Source organism: Scheffersomyces amazonensis, assembly GCF_036850825.1.
Source record: "Scheffersomyces amazonensis strain UFMG-HMD-26.3 chromosome Unknown RJT21scaffold_4, whole genome shotgun sequence".
NCBI lineage: Eukaryota > Fungi > Ascomycota > Pichiomycetes > Serinales > Debaryomycetaceae > Scheffersomyces > Scheffersomyces amazonensis.
In genome coordinates this window covers 879,397-896,205 of record NW_027042744.1, presented here as the reverse complement: position 1 = coordinate 896,205, position 16,809 = coordinate 879,397, and the positions used below count along the sequence as shown (strand labels likewise).

The window sequence follows — 16,809 nt, the reverse complement described above, 5'->3', positions numbered from 1 at the left end:
GATGGTTGAAAAATTATGGGGAAGGCTTATACCAATTGTGGAAAGGATTTTAAAATTAAATTGAGATTGGTTTGGGTGACATTTTAGTTGGATATATTGAAGAGCAATCATTGACTGAAAGGGTTATAATTTCAATCATTACATCATGTTATCGTTAGGAAAATCATTAAAGACGGGAATGGGATCGTATCCATTAGTTGGAGCTAAACGATTCTTAAGTAATAATTCCAAATTAGGTTTGAAATTGAAACCTACTTTAAAATCGAGTTTTATTCCTTCACCCATCACATTTGCTATTGGTTTAGTGGGTTTAGCAGTTGGAGGTTATTATTATCTTGATGCTAGATCAGCTTTACATGAATATATTGTATGTCCAATTATTAGAGCTACAACTTCAGCTGAACAAGGTCATAAATTAGGAATTTTCTTTATGAAATATAATTTAACTCCAAGATTATTAGATGATGATATTAATAATCCTGATGATATTTTAGGTGTTGATGTATTTGGAACTCATTTAAGAAATCCAATTGGTTTAGCTGCTGGTTTAGATAAAGATGGTGAAGCTATTGAAGCTTTATTTAATAGTGGATTTTCTTATGTTGAAATTGGTTCAATTACTCCTTTACCACAACCAGGTAATCCTCAACCTCGATTCTTTAGATTACCAAGAGATGATGCAGTTATTAATAGATATGGATTTAATTCTTCGGGACATTTTAATGTTATAAGTAATTTGAAATTAAGATTTAATAAACTTTTCCCATCTCATCCAAATCCTTATTCAATGGCTTTTAGACAAGGTAAATTATTAGGTATTAATTTAGGTAAAAATAAGACTGGAGATGAAATTGAAGATTATGTTTCTGGTGTTGAAAGATTAAGTCCTTATGCTGATGTTCTTATTATTAATGTTTCATCTCCTAATACTCCTGGATTAAGAGATTTACAATCTGAATCTAAATTAACTAATTTATTATCAACTGTAGTCGGAAAGAGATCTATTAATTTATTAGGTAAATTACCTCCAATTTTAGTTAAAGTTGCACCAGATTTAACTGAACCAGAATTAGAATCTATTGCTAATAGTGCTAAACAAGCAAAAGTTGATGGTATTATTATTTCCAATACCACCATTCAAAGACCAGTAGATAAACTTTTAACTACTGATAAAGAACTTATTAATCAAACAGGTGGACTTTCTGGTAAACCATTAAAACCTTATTCTTTAAAAGCTTTAAGAACTTTAAGAAAATATACTAAAGATTCTAATTTAGTATTAATTGGTTGTGGAGGTATTTCTAATGGTCAAGATGCTTTAGAATTCGGTAAAGCTGGGGCTACATTCATTCAATTATATACTGCTTTTGCTTATAAGGGTCCTGGATTACCTGGAAAAGTTAGAGATGAATTAGTTGACTTATTAAAGAAGGAAGGTAAGACTTGGAAGGATATAATTGGTGAAGATGATAAATGAATGATATTATCAGCTTAAGTATTGCGGTGTGGGTGTGCGACTTTTTATAGAAGGTATAAACAAAAAAAAAAGTTATCAGAAATTCTATAGAAAATGTAAACAAACTCACTATATATATAGACTAATAGTAATTAAACAGTATGTCGTCTTCACGGCCAGTGACTCCGAATCTGAGACGGAGTAGTGGCAATAACAATAGTAATAGTGGAGGCTCACATAGGCGACATCTGCATCGATCATCGGGGATTTATTTGTTAACGCAATCTCCCAAAATTCATTACCCCATAGATCCGGATCATTTACCATTAGAGTCAGCATTAAATACTGAAAAGTTTGAAAGGTTAAGTGATTCGTTAGAAGAATTGGATGCGAATTTGACCAATTTACAATCCATTCATGAAGCTATATCAGGACAATTCAATGAATCATTTGCCAGTTTCTTATATGGATTAAGTATTACAATGTGGTGTGTAGATTTTCCTGGATGTCCAACAAAGGAAAGTTGGGCTAAATTACAATCAAGAAGAGAATTGAATGAACGAATTAAAGGTCTTGAAGAAAAAGTTAAACAATCGAAATCGAAAAATGAAGATTTGAAGAAGAAATTAAGAGAAGTATCTGTATCGTCTAGAGCTCCTATTATACCTGATAAAAGATCATTATTTAGTTCAAATCATGCAACTCATATAGTTGATGAAGATGAGAGTCCATCGTTTGCATCAACAAATTCTGCTACTGCTAATGCTATTGCTATGGCTACTGCTTTTGCTACTGGTACTGCTACTACCACCACACCATCATCAAGATTATCAAGAATCCCACAGCCGGTAAATAGATCTAACCAAGAAGTGACAGTTAGTACCACAACATCCAGAAGAGTGGGACCCAATTTAAATCAACCACCTCGATATCTTAAAGGATTATTTGATAGTAGTAATACTAGATCATCTGCACATACTGGATCAGCAACGGGTCCTACAGCCTCATCCATAATTAGATCTACAAAATCAAAATCTATTTTGAATACGTCTGCACGAAGAAATCCGGTTAATGCTCCACCCAATAGAATATCGAAACAACGGCCATTTAGGTGAATTGCCACTCTTTAATAATTCATAGCATTTCTATTCCACTTATGTATTAGTACCATTCATAGTTATATATTATATATTATAATAAATTATATATAAATTATATATTATGTATATGTCGTATCATTATGTATCGTTATTATCATCATCATCTATCGTCCTTCCGTCAATTTAAGCATCAATTCATACTTAACTTGTTGTACTGATTTTTGTTGTTGGCTGGCTATCACCAAGAGGTAATCCTTATTATCCATTGAATTGATAATGGTCTGTTGTCTCAATTGCTCTTGATAGTTCAATGGAGTGGTATTCTCATCATTCGACAGAGATGTCAGAGGTAACTCTGACTGAGCATCGTTTCCTTCTGGCATGGTCTGTATGACTGTGGGTCAACAAAAGAGTTAATGCTCACAACAGGAAAGAAAAAAATGTAGACATACACTCACTTGAAAAATTACCAACCACTGACCCACCGATCACCAAAAGGGTTTATAGTGCAGTACATAACAATCGAAATGTCTGAAAGTAAACCATTGAGTGCCGAAGAGAAGAAGAGACTTCTTCGTGAAAGGAGAGCTGCCAAGATGGCAGGTGGTAAGGCTACCAATAGACTTAATACCATATTAACTCAAGGTTCATCTGTCAAGTCTTCTCTGGTAACTTCAGTATTGGATAAAGAAGATTCACCTTCTCCATCACCTTCTGGAACTACTGGAACCACAGTTGGTTCTGATGACTTACCAACGGCTACTACAACTGCATTGGATATTCATAATAATCATGATGATGATCCTGATATTCAAGATATTTCTGCATTTTCATCTCCAAGTCCTGATCCGGAAAAGTTATTAAACTCAACACAGGATATTGATGATATGTTCACTAAGATATTTTCGGGTGCTGATGGTGCAACTGGACCAGGTGAAGATCAATTTGCTCAAATGATGAAGATGTTTGGTCAAGCTGGTGCTGGTGCTAGTGCTGGTGCTGGTGCTGATGGACCCAGTCCTGAAGATTTCTTTGCTGGTACTCCAGTACAAAATGAAGAAGAACATCAATATCAAAGAGAAGTAGCAGCATATAATCTTTATTATCATAAACAATGGAAGTTTAGATTTTTAATTATCAGATTCTCCTTTATCTTAATTAATTTCTTTTATCATTTCTTAACTATCCCAACGTTTAAGGCATCATCATATTCATATATTAGAGATATATCTTATGATACAACTACAACTACAAGTTTTATAGTTTGGTTTACTACTGGTGAATTAATAACTATTGCTACTTACTTCTTAATAAGTATGAAATATGATTTATTTAAAACTACAACTGAAAATAGTATATTTATAAAAATTCTTTCATTTGGTTCACTGTTTTTACCTCAATTACAACAATATCGTCCATTAGTAGTTAGATGTTTATCTTATTATGAATTACTTGGTATATTTCTTGCTGATTTATCATTAGTAGTCGTTCTATTTGGTTTATTGAGTATTTCGTAATGAAAAGAATATATATATATATGTACAAGTAAATAAATTTATTATGATTAAAATGATTTCTTCATTTGTTTTCTCTTAGCTTCAATGACCTTTTCTGCAGTAGAAAAATTACCTTTCTTCATAAACGCATAAATTAAACAAATTGTACTACACAATGAAAGTCCAAACCATGTGACAAGATATTGTAAATGGTTATTACTATATTTTATTTTTGGAGTTGGAGCAATTGGTACACCTTGTTTAATGAATTCAAATTCTTGATATTGCATGGTTACATCATCACTATATTCACCAAGTCCTTCATCTTCAATTTCTCCTCCCTTTGGAGTAGTTGGAGATATTAAACCAAATAATGAAGTAATATTATTTGAAGATTTCTTTGCTTCTTCAGCATTATGTCTCCATTCTGGATGATCACTTAAATCATGAATCATTTGACAATAGATAGGTAAACAACCAGTTTGTTCTGCCATTTCTGGTACATCATATACATGGAATAATCTTTCACCCTTTTTATGATCAAATTGTAAATAAGATTTTTCTGGCATTACTCTAAATAAAGCTTCAATTTCAATTTCTCCTTGTGGAAATGCTAAATGAGATAAATAACCTTTCTTTCTTGACTCTGGTACAACTTTATCCTTATGAATCCAACCTCTTTCTACAAGTATTGGTTTACCTCCACTACTTCTTATAAAAGGTGTAATAACAAAATAACCCATTTCACCATTTTTAATACGAGGGCCTAAGAAAATTTCTTGAGAATAATCAAAATGACCTTTACATTTAAATCTTCTATATTGAAATTCTTCAATAATACTAGGATCAATATTTGGTGGTAATTCTTCAATTGCAGGTTGTGCTAAAGCATTTTCTCCTTTAGTTATTAATTCAGTTTTCCATTGTAATCTTTTAACTTGCCAACATCCTAAGGCAAAACTGATTACAGGCATAGCTATCATTAATCCAAGTAATGTTCTTCTTAAAATAGGACTTTTAGCTTGTTGTTCCAATATTGCTAAGTTTCCTTTACCTGTCTTAATGGGTTTCCAATCCATGGTAGATGTCTTAATTGTACGACTAATTCGTTTAGAAATTGTACTACTATTGATTCGGATCAGTGGCATTGTCCTTATGGACGATGATCTAATTCCCAACATCATTATGGCCATAATTTAATGTGACCTTTCTCTATACTTTTGTAGATACTTCATGCTTTTTGATACTTCATACTCTTCATTTGATCGGATGGTCGTGTCTCGTGGTCCTAATTTTTTTTCACTCACTCGGATTTGCACTCCGAATTGGTCCACTATCTCGGAATCAAACCCCATCAAAACCCCCCAGATTTCGGTATATATATACCGTTGCTGATCTTTATCTTTTTTTTTTTGATTTGATTGCTCTTTTGGGTATTTGATCTTTTGATCTTTTGATATTATTATTATTCTCATATTTATTTCCATTTCAATATGGTGACTACTATGACCAAAGAGAGACAGGAGACTATTAGTCGATTTAATAAACAGTTATGGCAAGCTGGAGTGGCCGGATGTTTAGAAGGTACATTAATTGGTTTATTATCTGGATGGTATATAAGTTATAAATATAATCATGGACATAATACAAAATTCTTTAGAACTCCTCATAAATTTTGGTATCTTGTTAGTTGGAATATAGTGGGAATTATATTTTCAACTGATATAGCTAAAATGAGAATCAGTAAACAAATTGCTATTGAGGATGAGATTAGAAGGAATCTTATTGAACAAGAGCTCTACAGTACTAATCGAAAGAATAATTAAACTAGTGCATTAATAAGAGAATCTACTTTATATAAGAATAGAATCTTGTAATAATAATAATAATAATAATAATAATAATAATAATTTAGGAATAAAAGGCTTCTTCGTGGAATTTCAATCCATATTCATTAGACCATAACTTAACATTTTCAACCAAAGGTTTAGGACCAGCCGAAATAACCCAGATCTTTTCAGCATTTATATCTTCTTGCTTAATTTTATTTCGAGGTAAATCTCGACAGCATACCAAATTATTATCCAGATCTTGTTGTGGTCCTATACATTGAGTGAATCCTTCATTAATACACCAATTGTAATACTTATGACTCAATTTAGGTCTTCCTTTAAATATCTTATTCTCAATATTCAACCTTCTAATGGTTTCTCGGAATTGTTTAAGAGCTGAATTAGATGTTGAGTCTGTATTAAGTATGAATGGCTCATTTATACTAGATTTCCGAGAATGGTTTGGAGATAAAAGTGGTTTGATTTTGATAGAATGACTTTCTTCATCAAATGTGACCTCTTGTTCTTGAGCATTATACTCTTGGACAAGGAAGTCATTGCCCCGTTGCACTTGATCTGCATTCTCGCTATCTTCTTCTTCCTCCTCTTCATCATCTATGGCTGATTGAGTAAAGCTACGATATGAATAATCATGAATTTCACATGGACTTTCGCTAGAGTCATTATCAGACTCATCATTATCAACTGAAATTTCGACATTTTCAACTTCATTTTCATAATTCAAAGTATTGTTCCTATCATATTCGTCTTGACTCAAGTATTCTAAATCATCGTTTGAACCATTATTATTGAAATCATTCACCAGTAACAAATGGGTATTCTCTCCTAATTCAAGATCAGGAGGGAAAGTTATATTATTAATATTATTAGTAGTAGCAGCAGTATCAGTATCAGTAGTTAGTTTACTTAATATAGAGCCATAACTCTTATGATTTCTAAGATGATTAGGGGTAATAGAGGATTCATCGTAGTTTCTACCGGTAATAAATATTTCAAAATCATCACCATGAATAAAACCATCGAAATATTTTAATATAGAAACATCTCTAAAATCTTTAATAACCCAAACAATCTTACAAGGTATTCCATGATAATTCATTACTCTTAATATTGGTAATGCAAAGGAAATAGCTGAACCACCAATAATAATCAATATACGTCTAGCATTAATATGAAGTTTTGAAATTGAAAATGGTTCTTGAGATGATTGTTTGGAATTAATAAATAACAAGTTTGGATCATAAGATCCTGTCACAAGATAAGGTTTATTATTTATTAATTCAAAGTTACTCTGTCTAATAATTAGTTTCTGAATAGGATCTTGAGGTAATGAAACTAATGTATAAGGATGATAATTAGGTATTAATTGTTTATAGGCTCTTACTAAGAAATTAGGATGATAATTAGTTAATCTAATATGTGAACCTGGTTTTAAAGGAACATTTTTTATATACTTTTTAGGAAATTCAATCAATGATAAATTTGGGGATGCTATAGTAACTTTTAATGATGGAATAGTTGTAGTTAAAGTTAACCTATAAATGATTTGATAAGTAAGAATCCCGATATTTACTATGGTATAAGTAGTAATTTTATAGGGTCTAACATGGAACTGAAGACATATTACAATGATCCAGGACCAAACATAATGATTAATATAAAATAACTTATAGTATTTATTTCTTAATTTGGATAATGAAGTTATCATCATTATTAAAAATCCTCCTAAGGCTATCCAACCATAAATATTTTCATATTTCCACATTTTAAACCAAGTATGCTTCTTGTGGAAGTAACCAAGATATAATCCAGCATGAATTACTGCTTGTAAGATAATTATTCTCGATAACCATTTATGAATTGGGATTAATGATAAATATAAGGTATTAGGTAATGGAGATGGTCTTAAACTAAGGAATAATATGGTAGGTAAACATACGGTAGCTATTCTACCTAGACGTTTAGCTAAATATATAAGATCTCCATTATGAATATCAACCAAAGATAATGTAGATAATATTATTAACCAAAATATTACTTGAATTATGGTGGGCATATGATAAGCTAAAAAGAATAAAGTAGATTTAATGGTTGATGCAAAATATGATTTTAAATCAGGAGATGAATGAATATATCGATTTAATTTTGGATTTAATGATCTCATATATTGGAAATGATTAAATGTATAACCATGCTTTATAGCATATCTCTTTAAAGGTATCAATAAAACAAATCCTACCAATATACAAGTCGTTATAAATCCATATTTATCGGTGATTTCTTGACGTGAAAGTTCATACTTTTTATTTTTAGTAGTTGGATAATGGAAATCTAACCAAAAATCTATTAAAATATTCCCATCATCACCATCAGTGGGTGATGGTTGATTCGACATCGCTTCGCTTTCTCCACAGTTTCGAAGATCGGAGATCAAAAAATTAATGTATAACTTTTGAAAGGAAACTATGAAACTCTCTGGTTACTACAAACTTGACACTTATGGTATGTCTATTCCATATACATCACAGTTGAGTTTCTTACACAATTTATTTGCTTTAACAAACGTATTAATTTTTTTAAATCGACCGGAGCTTATTTGATCTGATAAAAATTTGACTTCTTTTGGCAGGAGGTTCCGAGCCCGCGCCGGAACTTTTGTTCCGATGCACGCTAGATTAAATAGATAAAAAAATCGATGCCGTGTAAGTAGATGTTAATTTATAAAATAATTTATGAACTAATTATAAAATAATTTAAAAAAATAATTTAATAAAGTATGGGTATGGCTATTTAGATTTAGAATTCTCACAAACATAGGCATATGAGTTTATTACAGTTACAATAAATAAATACAGGTTTAGAGAATGAGTCTATAGTACAAAGTAGGAGTTAATAAGCTAATACCTTAACATCTTGGGTCGATTATTGTTGTTATTGTTATTGTTGTTCTTAGCTTTATTACTTCTGTTATCAATTAATCCTGATCTGGAGGGTTTACTTATACCAGCAGAACTCGAAGTGTTTTTATTAATCACTCCTGATCTTGTAGGACCGTTATTTCTGTAGTCATTTTGGTTATTCTTATTCTTAAAAAGTACTCCCGATCTGGACGGACCATTATTCTCATTATTATTATTGTAGTAGTTATTATTATTGTTGTTGTAGTTATTGTTATTGTTATTGTTATAATTATTTTTACCTCTAAGATTATTAACCGCTGTAGCAGCCGAAGGAAAGAAGTGATCAACAGCATTGTTAACAGCAGGACTCATTATGTCATGATTACGTACAGTTTTCTTTTTCATTAAATTATCAAAATTAGGAGAATTTGAAGAACGCTTCCTGTTATTATTATTGTTATTGTTGTTGTTATGATTATTGATACCGTTATTGTTGTTGTTGTTGTAATTATTGCTGTTGTTATTTCTATTCCTATTGTTATTCCTGTTATCATGCAGCTCTAAGCTCTTGACAAAATTATCCAATTCACCAGTAACGTTATTGCTACCCGATGGACCTGTAGGAATGCTTTTACGAGGTGGTAATTGGGTTGAAAGAGATGGTATTGGAGAAGGAGAACCAAATTGAGGACGTCCAAAAGAAGATTGCATTTGATTTGGTTGAGATTGGAAGTTTCTATATCCTGATAGATATTTAGTTCTTTTAGACTTAGAAAGACTATTAAAATAAGCACTTCTTAAGTTTTTAGGTAAATTACTTCCTGAGAATGCACTACCAAAATTAGGAACTCTTGAAGTTCTATATTCATTACAATCATCACCATAATGTTCATTACTACCACAATTATAACAGAATAAATTTGGTAAATTTGATTGATCTAATTCTTTATCATTTGATGTTGCTGATTTAACCACTATATATGATCTCCATATTGTTGGACAAGTATCTGAACTATGATTAAATGTATCACATGTCAGACAATATTGTCTCTTTTTATTTTTATTAGTACAACTAATAGCCATATGACCTTTTTCATTACATCTAGAACAAATAAGAGTGGTTGGACAATGAGTTTCATAATGATCTCCTACAACACCACATTTATGACATACAACTGTTTTACATTTAGATCTTATATGACCTCGTTTATGACAATTTCCACATAAAGGTCCTAAAGCATGAGCTTGATTAATGGAATCTCCTGATTTGGGATCAATAACTCCAAAATATCTTCCCTCACCTCTTAATTCTATTAATTCATCAGCATCATCATTAACTTGTTCTAACGTGAGTGAAGTTATGGCGTTATTACCACTAGATGACTTATCATCTCGATTATTTGTCAGATTATCTTCCACTTTAGTCGATGAAGTATTATCACCCACTTTTAATGAGTCTACAATACTCCTTAATGATGAATTTCCCGTATTAATGGTCGTTGTATTGGTCGTTGATGATGAATTTACCGATGGCATAGTACTTGATGTTGATGATTGAGAAGCACCTGACGCCACATATGCTTTTGCTGAAGCGGTCGTGGTGCTCACAGTCGGTGTTGAATCCTCTATGAACGGTAGTACGTCACTCATTTTGTCTATTTCGACTGTATCTAAGTATGTGCTCAGTACTTAAGATGCTTTGGTTGATATCTAAAAAATTTCTGACAAAAAAAAAAAAAGAAACAATGTGATACAAAGACGACTCATTTCTTAAGTATGTGATCGGCTTAATTATGCTCAACTAAGCACAAGGTTTAATATTTGTTCAACTATGAGATTGCAAAATATATATATAGAAATGGCAACTATAAAATGTACATGTACATCACTCCTACTTATTTAAACTGTACGGCATATTAAGTGGATGTCCATGTTTATACTTTTGTCTATTAGCTAGATAATTTTCCACTCCTGGATCGTCTCGTTGTTAGATAAAATTATGTGTATCGCTTACTGAGTGGATGTCCAATCTTGTATGCATGTCTGCCAATTGGATAGCTTTCTGCATCAGGATAGTCTCTCAAGTCTACGTTTGTGTGTGCGTAATCACCCTTCACATAGGGGTTGTGTTCAGGCCAAAGAATCTTGAAAATATCCCTATGACTCCTTGTAATGGGTTTTATTTCTTCAACTTCTACATGGGCAATCGATGCATATGGAAGCTCGGACATCATATAAATTTTCTTATCACATACATAATAAAATGAACTTGCCAGAATAATCGATGTCCTTCATCTTGATTTTATCTCCTTCTATCACCACATAGTTCGGTAAGTATAATGGCCAATCCCCTCCTGGCCATATTGGTGGTTTCTGTCTAATATGCTCTTGAATATCTTCTTCCTTTTCAATCTTCATATATTTAAATCGTGCATTATGAACATTCAATTATTCATCGTGGAAATGGAAGATCCTTAACATCTTGTACTATCGTTCTCCTACAATTCATCATAGAAGGTGGTAAAATGGTAGTATATAAATACAATTACATTCTGGTCAAGATAATTCACACCTATATATGTTGGTATGTTTGTGTTTCATAGCAATATCTAAATATTTATGGCGCATTGAGAGGATGTCCAATTTTATATTTTTGAATGCCAATCGGATAGCTTTCTGCATCAGGATAGTCTCTCAAATCCACATTTATATGTGCGTAATCACCCTTCACATAGGGATTCTGATCAGGACGTATAATCTTGAAAACATCCCCATGGCTTCTTGGAATGGGTTTTATTTCTGTAACTTCTTCATGGGCAACGGATGCATATGGAAGCTCGGACATCATATAAATTTTCTTATCACATACATAATAAAATGAACTTGCCAGAATAATCGATGTCCTTCATCTTGATTTTATCTCCTTCTATCACCACATAGTTCGGTAAGTATAATGGCCAATCCCCTCCTGGCCATATTGGTGGTTTCTGTTTAATATACTCTTGAATATCTTTTTCATTTTCAATCTTCATATATCGAAAGCGTGAGTTCTGAACATTCAATTGTTCATCGTGCAAATGGAAGATCCTTAACATCGTTTACTATCGCTCTGCTTGACTTCATGAAAAATGTAAATTTTGAAACTGTATAATATAAATACAACTTCGTTTAATGTTTGAATGATTTTGCGTAGTCTTTTTTTCGCAACCTCGCCGCAAACAATAAGCGCAAATCTATTCAAATAAAACTTAAATCCCCACTACTTCATACAATTGTAGTACAAAAAAAGTTGCTAAATTAAGGAATGTGTATTGGCCAAGATAAACACTCTTCCTTACAGTTACAATTGTGTACCATGAAGTAGAATGCTTGGACACTAATCACTAAATGAATACTCAAACAAGCTTGTATAGTATTAATGCCTCAATTATTGTACTTTATGTGCTCGTATTTGTGTAAAGCTTCCATATAGAGTCTGTTTCAATTTGGAATTGAGCCCATTGTAAACATGTTTTGGGTCTATTGACATTGATATTACATTTCTATTATTGTATCATATGACTTAAGATGTAATTGCTTCTATGTAGTTTAACTGGTTTCTTTATCTCTTTTGAACGCTTCTGTTCAGTCAAAAAAGAGCTATTGCAGATTTATCACAAAAGCCAATTTAAGACAATACGGCATTCATGGGTATAAAGAGAAGTGACGTGGGATAAGGTATTGTAGTGGTTCACATACGCGGTTATTCAATTAGTAATTAGTGCTTAGATTAGAGCTCGGTTTGAGATTAGTATCTCAATTCTGGGCATCACAAATAAAAAGAGAGCATTAGAGTCTATTATTTTGTGGTTGTAACTAGGCATACATACATTCATATGATATGATCCCCATAAACTAAGATAAAGCTAAAATAATAATATACATCAAGAAACGTATTTCATACATCGTTAAATGAAAGGGAAACTAGACTATAATAATCGGAGTGAAACAAAAAGCAAACCATTATTCAATTAAGGGCAAAATTAAATAAGCAATCATTAATATGATTTGAAAAGAAATTAGTAGTATTTGATAAGTTAAACTGTACCACAAATAATGAAAATTCAAAGTTTTTTTATTATACCATTTTGGATCTTATTTTTAGAATTATTAATGTGGAAAAGATTATAAGACATTTCTGACAATGTGAGCATTGACTTGTCCCTGTAATGAATCATCATTTGGATCATTTACTTGTAAACTTGTCTTTAAGAATTCTTGCTTCTTGAAATAAGCCAAAGCATAACAAGCAGAACTTATTGTAAATAAAATAGCAACTACGAGTAAACTAGTAGCTTGAACTGTTAAAGAAACCCATTGAATAACAGCATTCAAAAGATAAAATCCACATCTTGGTAAATTTTCATCGAAATTCTTAACAAAATTAACAAATGTATCAGTTAAGGGACAAATTCTTAATAAAAATGGGATTTCAACAAATGTAACAACCAATCCTTGAACAATACATATTATTGAAAAAATTATAACCAATGAAGCATGAAAGATATTAGCAATCCCTAATGCAAGACATAAGAATATGGTTAATATTCCAATCCATTGACCATATAAGGAAAAGTTCTTTTTCCTAAAATCGGTCGAAAGACCACCAAATATATTGGTAAAAATATCTGAAATTGCCATCCTTTAATAATATCTCTCTATTAATCACTGAATTATAATCTGTAATACTACAATTGGCTTAATATACTTAATCAATTATATTGTTTAAGATAAATCCCTTCTAAATTTGACACCAGCCCAGTTGCTGGAGGTGACGATCGTATACAGGAAATGGACCGAAGATCCTTGCCGCGGCGTGTTACCCTAAAAGGGAAGAAAAACTCTATGAGATGGAGTAAACGAAGTGAAAAGTTTCAACTCATAAAAGATTAAGGGACCATTCTCATGGGGAGAGAAACAGTTATTGGATTAGTGGGGAAACCTTCTAGTGGGAAATCCACTACACTTAATTCTCTTACTGATGCCAATGCAAAAGTGGGGGCATTTCCATTTACAACTATTGATCCTAATAAAGCAACTGGATATCTTGAAGTAGAATGTGCATGTGCAAGAGTTAAACAACTGGATTTATGTAAACCAAATTATGGATATTGTAGAGATGGTAAGCGTGGAGTTCCAATAATGTTACTTGATGTGGCAGGTTTAGTTCCTAATGCTCATTTAGGAAGAGGTTTAGGTAATAAATTCTTAAATGATTTAACAGAAGCAGATTGTTTAATTCATATAGTTGATGTTAGTGGAACTACTGATGCAGAAGGGAAATCAACCAGAGGTTATGATCCATTACAAGATATTGAGTGGTTACAGGATGAGATTTTCCGATGGATTCTTGGGAATTTAATGGAAAAATGGCCATCGATTGTTCGTCGACATATTGCTACTAAATCTTCAACCTTGGAGACTTTAAGAGCTCAATTAGGTGGGTATTCTGCTAATACTCAATTAGTAGCCAAAGCTTTATCTTTAATACCTAATTTACCCCCATTAAATGAATGGGATAATGAAATGATTGAACGAGTAATTCATTCATTTATGGAAGTTAAATTTCCTACAGTTTTATCATTGAATAAAATGGATCATCCTGATTCAGATAAAAATGTTTCTAAAATCATTTTAAAATATCCTCAACTGAAAGTTGTTTTGACATCTGCTATAACCGAAGTCTTTTTACGAAAATTGAGTAATCAAAAATTTATCAAATATGATCTGGGAACTGAATTTGTTGACACCATTGATGATTTGGGTCCAGAGCTGGGATTAAAGCCATTAGATGATAAATTAAGAAATAGAATTGAAAATATCCGTGATTTAGTACTTTATAGATTTGGATCAACTGGTGTGATTCAATTATTGAAGAGTGCGGCTGAACTTCTTGATTTAGTACCTGTTTTCCCAGTTAGAAATATTCATAATTTTACGGGAGGAAATGGATCCAATGTATTTAGAGATTGTATATTAGTTAAACGAGGATCAAGTGTGATATCAGTAGCTAAGAAAATTATGGGAGATGTTACAATAGTATCTATTGAAGGTCTTGGAGGGATTAAGATTGGAGAAGAAGATACGGTAGATATTGGTAAGAATGATATTCTTAGTTTCAAAGTGATTTCTAGTCATTAAGCATTAAATATTGGACATTAAATATCATGTAAATAGAATAGAAAGAGTATATATAGTTAATAGACTTTAATGTATTATAGAATATAGTATTAAGATCATTGATGAAAAAGATAAAAGTATTTTCCGACCATCCGAGATCGGCATCAATTCCGTTCGTATACGGTGAGAAATCCGACCAAGAAAATTAATTCATACACAATACGTAATTGAATTAGTAGTACATAAATAAATAAATAATATAAAGCAATTGCTGAAATTTTTCATATCATACATCTTTTAGTATATAGTTGATATTTAGGATGACTACCGACTTTGAGAAATTGAAGCAAACCATAACTAGTACGAGTGTGAGTAATGAGCAAGCTAAGAAATTACAGCAATTGATTGATAAATTGCCATCGATTCTTTCTAAATTAGATAATCCTGAATATGATGAGATATTTGGATATAGAATTAATATTGCTCTGGAGGAGTATGTTAATGTATCGATCAGAAATGAAATTCTTTTAAAGTTTCTTGCTGCTGATAAGTACGATTTAGAATTGGCTACTAAGAGGATTATTGATACTTTAAATTGGAGAAATGAATTTCAACCATTGAGTGCGGCCTTTGAAGAAAAGTTTGATCCTGAATTAACAAAATTAGGAGTAATTACTGATTTTGGTAAAGATGGAAAAGATAATTTAAAAGTATTAACATGGAATTTGTATGGGAATATTAAATCACCAAAAGAATTATTTGAAAAATATGGTGAAAATGGTACAAAAGTTGATATAAATAATGTTAGTAAACTTCCTGGATCGTTATTTTTAAGATGGAGAATTGGATTAATGGAAAGATCATTGGCTTTAATTGATTTCAGTGATAGTCATAATAATAAGATTGGACAAATTCATGATTATAAAAATGTATCTATGTTTAAAATGGATCCTGGTATGAAACAAGCTACTTCACAAATCATTGAAATCTTTGGTCAGAATTATCCTGAATTATTAAGTATTAAATTCTTTATTAATGTTCCAGCTATAATGAGTTGGGTATTTACATTTTTTAAGAAATTAAAGATTATTAGTCCTGAGACTCTTAATAAATTTGAAGTATTAAGTGGAGGAGATTTAAGTAATTGGTTTAAACGATCAAGATTACCTAAAGAGTATGGAGGAGAGATTGGTAGTAAATCTGGTAGTAATGGTCAAACTGATGAAACTATCTTTGATATTGAAGTTAGTAATTCAGAATATAAGATTGGAGAGTATGGACAAGTTATATTAAAGAGATTAGGGGATAAGGAAATTGCTGAGATAAATAATGATGTTGATTAGGGGAAAAAGCCATATAGATAGCTGTGTATGTTAATATAATATATAATGTTTAGTATGTTAATAAGGCTACTATAATGTATTCTCCGGTAGCGGAGAGACAGGAACAAGAACAGTACAGTAAGGCTTATATAAGAGATGTGACAAATTTGTAATTAAGCGTAGTAGTGTGCAACCAAAGTTTGGTGGTGACTATTGGACAATGATTCAATGTTCAGCACTGTGTTTTTATTGTATACTGTATTACTGTGTATTGTATATTACTATATACGTGTTTGTGTGTAGTGTATTTATGTGTCTATTGGTGTGTTACCAAGTCGGATCGGCCAAAAGAAAAATAGTCATAAAATGGTGGGGTAGAAGGTGGGGGACACCCACAATGGAGGGGTACAACTCTAACACACACATAGCTTAACATAGCAGTACTCTCGACCTAACACTCCTTTACAAAATCAACGAAACTTTTCAACTCTCTCTTCTTAGCTGTTGTTAATTTAGCTCTTGT

General features: G+C 31.6%; 11 protein-coding genes across 11 annotated transcripts; 7 read left to right on the top strand and 4 right to left on the bottom strand. All coding sequences in view use genetic code 12, as the record gives it.

Moving 5' to 3' along the window:
• Window positions 1-24: 24 nt before the first annotated feature.
• URA1 (dihydroorotate dehydrogenase) lies at window positions 25-1,602 on the top strand. Its single transcript, XM_064882023.1, has one exon. The coding sequence runs from the start codon at window positions 146-148 to the stop codon at window positions 1,475-1,477; it is 1,332 nt and encodes a 443-aa protein (XP_064737918.1). The 5' UTR covers window positions 25-145; the 3' UTR covers window positions 1,478-1,602.
• Window positions 1,603-2,626, top strand: DAM1 (Dam1p). The gene has a single exon (XM_064883376.1). It carries the CDS (start codon window positions 1,618-1,620, stop codon window positions 2,569-2,571), a length of 954 nt encoding a protein of 317 aa, XP_064737917.1. The 5' UTR covers window positions 1,603-1,617; the 3' UTR covers window positions 2,572-2,626.
• A 385-nt stretch (window positions 2,627-3,011) lies between these two features.
• On the top strand, window positions 3,012-4,096 carry RJT21DRAFT_42728 (GET complex subunit). The gene has a single exon (XM_064884522.1). It carries the CDS (start codon window positions 3,084-3,086, stop codon window positions 4,071-4,073), a length of 990 nt encoding a protein of 329 aa, XP_064737916.1. The 5' UTR covers window positions 3,012-3,083; the 3' UTR covers window positions 4,074-4,096.
• On the bottom strand, window positions 3,970-5,299 carry SHY1 (Shy1p). The gene has a single exon (XM_064884524.1). It carries the CDS (start codon window positions 5,243-5,245, stop codon window positions 4,121-4,123), a length of 1,125 nt encoding a protein of 374 aa, XP_064737915.1. The 5' UTR covers window positions 5,246-5,299; the 3' UTR covers window positions 3,970-4,120.
• A 1-nt stretch (window position 5,300) lies between these two features.
• RJT21DRAFT_42736 (uncharacterized protein) lies at window positions 5,301-5,921 on the top strand. Its single transcript, XM_064884523.1, has one exon. The coding sequence runs from the start codon at window positions 5,546-5,548 to the stop codon at window positions 5,876-5,878; it is 333 nt and encodes a 110-aa protein (XP_064737914.1). The 5' UTR covers window positions 5,301-5,545; the 3' UTR covers window positions 5,879-5,921.
• A 42-nt stretch (window positions 5,922-5,963) lies between these two features.
• RJT21DRAFT_107236 (putative ferric-chelate reductase) lies at window positions 5,964-8,510 on the bottom strand (the record flags this gene model as incomplete). Its single annotated transcript, XM_064879849.1, has 2 exons — window positions 6,715-8,510; window positions 5,964-6,639 (listed from the first exon to the last, which is right to left on the bottom strand). Exons 1-2 carry the CDS (start codon window positions 8,298-8,300, stop codon window positions 5,964-5,966), a joined length of 2,262 nt encoding a protein of 753 aa, XP_064737913.1. The 5' UTR covers window positions 8,301-8,510.
• Window positions 8,494-10,480, bottom strand: RJT21DRAFT_121210 (TRAMP complex RNA-binding subunit). Its single transcript, XM_064882022.1, has one exon. The coding sequence runs from the start codon at window positions 10,453-10,455 to the stop codon at window positions 8,803-8,805; it is 1,653 nt and encodes a 550-aa protein (XP_064737912.1). The 5' UTR covers window positions 10,456-10,480; the 3' UTR covers window positions 8,494-8,802.
• A 137-nt stretch (window positions 10,481-10,617) lies between these two features.
• Window positions 10,618-11,916, top strand: RJT21DRAFT_121209 (uncharacterized protein; the record flags this gene model as incomplete). The annotated part of the gene is made up of 1 exon (XM_064882021.1): window positions 10,618-11,916. A coding segment is annotated over exon 1 (298 nt), but the record flags the coding sequence as incomplete, so codon positions are not given.
• A 737-nt stretch (window positions 11,917-12,653) lies between these two features.
• On the bottom strand, window positions 12,654-13,627 carry TVP18 (Tvp18p). Its single transcript, XM_064882020.1, has one exon. The coding sequence runs from the start codon at window positions 13,483-13,485 to the stop codon at window positions 12,970-12,972; it is 516 nt and encodes a 171-aa protein (XP_064737910.1). The 5' UTR covers window positions 13,486-13,627; the 3' UTR covers window positions 12,654-12,969.
• On the top strand, window positions 13,628-15,050 carry RJT21DRAFT_121207 (uncharacterized protein). Its single transcript, XM_064882019.1, has one exon. The coding sequence runs from the start codon at window positions 13,750-13,752 to the stop codon at window positions 14,983-14,985; it is 1,236 nt and encodes a 411-aa protein (XP_064737909.1). The 5' UTR covers window positions 13,628-13,749; the 3' UTR covers window positions 14,986-15,050.
• Window positions 15,051-15,284: 234 nt separating this feature from the next.
• SFH5 (Sfh5p) lies at window positions 15,285-16,307 on the top strand (the record flags this gene model as incomplete). Its single annotated transcript, XM_064880276.1, has 1 exon — window positions 15,285-16,307. One exon carries the CDS (start codon window positions 15,285-15,287, stop codon window positions 16,305-16,307), a length of 1,023 nt encoding a protein of 340 aa, XP_064737908.1.
• Window positions 16,308-16,809: the final 502 nt, after the last annotated feature.